Below are 6,000 nucleotides of genomic sequence, written 5' to 3'. Positions count from 1 at the left end.
GCTGAGAACTGTTAGCCATTGGCTGCTAACAGCTGAGAACTGCTAGCCATTGGCTGCTAACAGCTGAGAACTGCTAGCCATTGGCTGCTAACAGCTGAGAACTGTTAGCCATTGGCTGCTAACAGCTGAGAACTGCTAGCCATTGGCTGCTAACAGCTGAGAACTGCTAGCCATTGGCTGCTAACAGCTGAGAACTGCTAGCCATTGGCTGCTAACAGCTGAGAACTGGTAGCTAACTGGCTGCTAACAGCTGAGAACTGCTAGCCATTGGCTGCTAACAGCTGAGAACTGGTAGCTAACTGGCTGCTAACAGCTGAGAACTGCTAGCCATTGGCTGCTAACAGCTGAGAACTGGTAGCTAACTGGCAAGCACAAAAACAGTGTTCAACTTCAGGAGTACAGACCCGCAGAAAACAGTCTTGAACATGATTTAGAAAGAAACACACCTGTCTATATAAAGGTCCCACAGTTGTACGCAGTGTATGTCAGAGCAGAAACTATACCATGAAGTCCAAGGGACTGTCCGTAGAGCTCTGAGAATTGTGGTGAGGTATATATTTAGGGAAGGGTATAAAACAATTTCTAGAGTGTTGAAAGTTTCCAAGAGAACAGTGCTCTCCATCATTGGAAAATGTAAAAAATATGGAACTACCCAGACTCTAGGGCCGGCTGCCCGACCAAAATGAGCAAGCAGGCAAGAAGGGCCTTGGACAGGGAGCTGACCAAGAACCCAGTGACCACTCTGACAGAACTACATAGATCCTTGGCTGCGATGGGATAACCTGCCAGAAGGACAACAGTCTCTACAGCAATTCACCAATCTGGGCTTTATGGCAGAGTGGATAGACGGAATCCACTCCTGAGGAAAAAGGCACATGACAGCATGCCTGGAGTTTAACAAAAAAGCACTTGAAAGATTCAGGCCATAAGGAAAAAGATTCTGTGGTCTGAAGAAACAAAAAATGTACTGATTGGCCTGAATGCAACACGATATGTCTGGAGAAAACCAGGCACAGCTCATTACTTGCCTAACACCATCCCTACCGTGAAGCATGGTGGTGGCAGCATCATGCTATGGGGAGGCTTTTCAGCAGCAGGGGACTGGGAGACTGGTAAAGGATAGAGGGAACAATGAATGAAGCCAAACAGAGGCAAATCCTTGATGTGAATCTGCTTCAGAGTGCAAACGACGTTATCCTGGGGGCGAAAATTCAACACAACGCTGGAATGGCCTTCAGAACAAGAATGTGAAAGTCCTTGAGTGGCCCAGCCAAAGCAAAGACTTGAATCCAATTGAAAATCTGTGCAAAGACTTGAAGATTGTTGTTCACCGCTCCCCATCTAACTTAACAGAACTTGAGAAAATATGCAGGGAAGAATGAAATCCAGATTTGCAAAGCTGATACAGACATACTGAAGATGACTCAAAGCTGATACAGACATACTGAAGACGACTCAAAGCTGTTACAGACATACTGAAGATGACTCAAAGCTGTTACAGACATACTGAAGATGACTCAAAGCTGTTACAGACATACTGAAGATGACTCAAAGCTGTTAGACATACTGACGACGACTCAAAGCTGTTAGAGACATACTGAAGACGACTCAAAGCTGTTACAGACATACTGAAGATGACTCAAAGCTGTTACAGACATACTGAAGATGACTCAAAGCTGTTACAGACATACTGAAGACGACTCAAAGCTGTTAGACATACTGAAGATGACTCAAAGCTGTTACAGACATACTGAAGACGACTCAAAGCTGTTACAGACATACTGAAGACGACTCAAAGCTGTTAGACATACTGAAGATGACTCAAAGCTGTTACAGACATACTGAAGACGACTCAAAGCTGTTAGAGACATACATTTTACATTTACATTTTAGTCATTTAGCAGACGCTCTTATCCAGAGCGACTTACAGTAGTGAATGCATACATTTCATACAGTTTTTAATTTTATTTCATTTTTTTTTTTGTACTGGCCCCCCGTGGGAATCAAACCCACAACCCTGGCGTTGCACACACCATGCTGGCATTGCAAACACCATGCTCTACCAACTGAGCCACAGGGAAGCATACTGAAGATGACTCAAAGCTGTTACAGACATACTGAAGACGACTCAAAGCTGTTACAGACATACTGAAGATGACTCAAAGCTGTCACAGACATACTGAAGATGACTCAAAGCTGATACAGACATACTGAAGATGACTCAAAGCTGTTACAGACATACTGAAGACGACTCAAAGCTGATACAGACATACTGAAGACGACTCAAAGCTGATACAGACATACTGAAGACGACTCAAAGCTGATACAGACATACTGAAGACGACTCAAAGCTGATACAGACATACTGAAGATGACTCAAAGCTGTTAGACATACTGAAGATGACTCAAAGCTGTTACAGACATACTGAAGACGACTCAAAGCTGTTAGACATACTGACGACGACTCAAAGCTGTTACAGACATACTGAAGATGACTCAAAGCTGTTACAGACATACTGAAGACGACTCAAAGCTGTTACAGACATACTGAAGACGACTCAAAGCTGTTACAGACATACTGAAGACGACTCAAAGCTGTAATCACCGCCTTAGGCACTTCTACAAAGTATTGACTCAAGGGTGTGAATACTTTCGTAAATTAGATATTTCTGTATTTCATTTTCAATAAATTAGCAAAAATTTAAAAAAATAAAACATATTTTTACTTTGTCAATATGGGGTATTGTGTGTGAATTCAGCGGTAACACACAAAATGTGGATTAAGTCACAGGGTATGAATACTTTCTGAAGAATGAAGATATATTGAGGTCCGGTCCAGTACTAATTAGATATACTGAGTATACAAAACATTAAAACACCTGCTCTTTCCATGACATAGACTGACCAGGTGAATCCGGGTGAACTCTGTGATCCCTTATTGATGTCACTTGTTAAATCCACTTCAATCAGTGTAGATGAAGGGGAGGATGACAGGTTAAAGAAGGATTTTTAAACCTTGATACAATTGAGACTTGGACTGCAAGACAAGCGCACCGTTTGAAACTGTCAAGAACTGCAACGCTGCTGGGTTTTTCACACTCAACAGTTTCCCGTGTGTATCAAGAACGCGGTCCACCACCCAAAGGACATCCAGCCAAATTGACACAACTAATGAGGAAGCATTGGAGTCAACATGGTCCAGAATCACAGTGGAATGTTTTCGACACCTTGTACAGTCCATAACCTGACGAATTGAGGCTGTTCTGAGGGCAAAAGGTGGGTAGTAGGGATGCAACTCGATAGTCGGAACGTGTTCCTAATAGTTGGTATACTCAGTGTGTTATTAAATTGAGACGTTAAGATATATTTATATAGCCACTGACCTGTGGAGCAGTCGTGTCCGGTCCAGTTGGGGTCGCAGCTGCAGGTTCCTGTGTCTGTCAGGAAGGCTCCGTGTCCGGAACACTGGTCCATGCAGGACGCCCTGGTGCTCTCACACCCAGACCCGCCCCAGCCCACGAAACAGTGGCACTCTCCACGCACACAAACCCCACGTCCAGAACAGGTAGGGTCCAGGCAGTCCACTGGAATAGAGAGAAAGAGAGATATACAGAGACAGAGAGAGACAGGGAGAGAGAGAGAGAGAGACAGAGAGAGAGACAGAGATAGAGAGAGAGAGACAGAGAGAGACAGAGAGAGAGACAGAGAGAGAGAGAGAGAGAGAGAGAGAGAGAGAGAGAGAAAGAGACATAGAGAGAGAGAGAGACAGAGAGACAGAGTTAGGCAGGTACGCAGTCAGCACAGTCACAGAGGATATAGACAGTCACTCCAGTCTTCTGCTGTTTCCAGTCCCCCCCCCCGGGCCTCCAGCCCCCCCACTCGGCCGCCCTGGCATCTCTATTAGACAGACAGGGGACAAGGGGCGGATGATCCCTACATGGGGGGGAACAATAACCCTCCACAGTGGGGACTGGGATTCACCGCTCTAGCCTCAACAGGCTTAGTGTTTAGTGCACCCTTTACAAAGCAGACAGGATCTGATGTCTACGGAGAGGGGTCGACTAGCACTCTCTGAGCCCTGGGACGAACAGAAAGGGGATTTACGAACAGGCAAATGACATACCTTCCTTCACAGCAAAACTCAAAAAACAGACCAGGAGGAGTGGAAAGACGGATAGAAGGAGAGAACAAGTAGAGAATAGAGGAGAGGAGAGGACACAGAGAGGAGAGGAGAAGAGCGGAGTAGAGGACAGACGGAAGGAGAGGAGAGGACACAGAGAGAAGAGGAGAAGAGCGGAGTAGAGTAGAGGACAGACGGAAGGAGAGGAGAGGACACAGAGAGAAGAGGAGAAGAGCGGAGTAGAGTAGAGGACAGACGGAAGGAGAGGAGAGGACACAGAGAGAAGAGGAGAAGAGCGGAGTAGAGTAGAGGACAGACGGAAGGAGAGGAGAGGACACAGAGAGAAGAGGAGAAGAGAGGAGTAGAAGACAGACAGAAGGAGAGGAGAGGACACAGAGAGAAGAGGAGAAGAGAGGAGTAGAAGACAGACAGAAGGAGAGGAGAGGACACAGAGAGAAGAGGAGAAGAGAGGAGTAGAAGACAGACAGAAGGAGAGGAGAGGACACAGAGAGAAGAGGAGAAGAGAGGAGTAGAAGACAGACAGAAGGAGAGGAGATGACACAGAGAGAAGAGGAGAAGAGAGGAGTAGAAGACAGACAGAAGGAGAGGAGAGGACACAGAGAGAAGAGGAGAAGAGAGGAGTAGAAGACAGACAGAAGGAGAGGAGAGGACACAGAGAGAAGAGGAGAAGAGAGGAGTAGAAGACAGACAGAAGGAGAGGAGAGGACACAGAGAGAAGAAGAGAAGAGAGGAGTAGAAGACAGACAGAAGGAGAGGAGAGGACACAGAGAGAAGAAGAGAAGAGAGGAGTAGAGGACAGACAGGCAGACAAATGTAAAAGCATGCTGGAGGGTTGGCCACAGAGCTCTGGTCAAAAGTATTCCACTATAAAGGCAATAGGGTGCCATTTGGGACGCATCATCTGTGGGAAGTGACATCATCAGCTGTGGGAAGTGACACATTAGCTGTGGGAAGTGACATCATCAGCTGAGGGAAGGGACATCATCAGCAGAGGGAAGTGACACATTAGCTGAGGGAAGTGACATCATCAGCTGAGGGAAGGGACATCATCAGCAGAGGGAAGTGACACATTAGCTGTGGGAAGTGACATCCTCAGCTGTGGGAAGTGACATCATCAGCTGCGGGAAGTGACATCATCAGCTGTGGGAAGTGACATCATCAGCTGAGGGAAGTGACATCATCAGCTGAGAGAAATGCCTGAGGGTGTGACAGCAGCGAGCACTTATAAGGATGAGAACATTATTCAATCAGGTTTACAGCTTGTTGAGAAGATGTACAATACCTGTCCTGATTATATATACAATACCTGTCCTGATTATATATACATTACCTGTCCTGATTATATACACAATACCTGTCCTGATTATATATACAATACCTGTCCTGATTATATATACAATACCTGTCCTGATTATATACACAATACCTGTCCTGATTATATATACAATACATCCTGATTATATATACAATACCTGTCCTGATTATATATACAATACCTGTCCTGATTATATATACAATACCTGTCCTGATTATATACACAATACCTGTCCTGATTATATATACAATACCTGTCCTGATTATATACACAATACATCCTGATTATATATACAATACCTGTCCTGATTATATACACAATACCTGTCCTGATTATATATACAATACCTGTCCTGATTATATACAATACCTGTCCTGATTATATATACAATACCTGTCCTGATTATATATACAATACCTGTCCTGATTATATATACAATACCTGTCCAGATTATATACACAATACATCCTGATTATATATACAATACCTGTCCTGATTATATACACAATACCTGTCCTGATTATATATACAATACCTGTCCTGA

General features: G+C 44.6%; 1 protein-coding gene across 1 annotated transcript in view; it reads right to left on the bottom strand.

Moving 5' to 3' along the window:
- Nucleotides 1–6,000, bottom strand: part of tenm4 (teneurin transmembrane protein 4) — a 653,198-nt gene that overhangs the window by 251,170 nt on the left and 396,028 nt on the right. Inside the window, 1 exon segment of the mRNA XM_082966126.1 lies at nt 3,384–3,584. Coding sequence (XP_082822252.1) covers nt 3,384–3,584 — 201 coding nt within the window.

Source organism: Salmo salar, chromosome 20 (genome assembly GCF_965601325.2).
Source record: "Salmo salar chromosome 20, fSalSal1, whole genome shotgun sequence".
Lineage (NCBI taxonomy): Eukaryota > Metazoa > Chordata > Actinopteri > Salmoniformes > Salmonidae > Salmo > Salmo salar.
The sequence above is the reverse complement of the archived record's forward strand: the minus strand, read 5'-3'. Positions and strand labels throughout refer to the sequence as shown.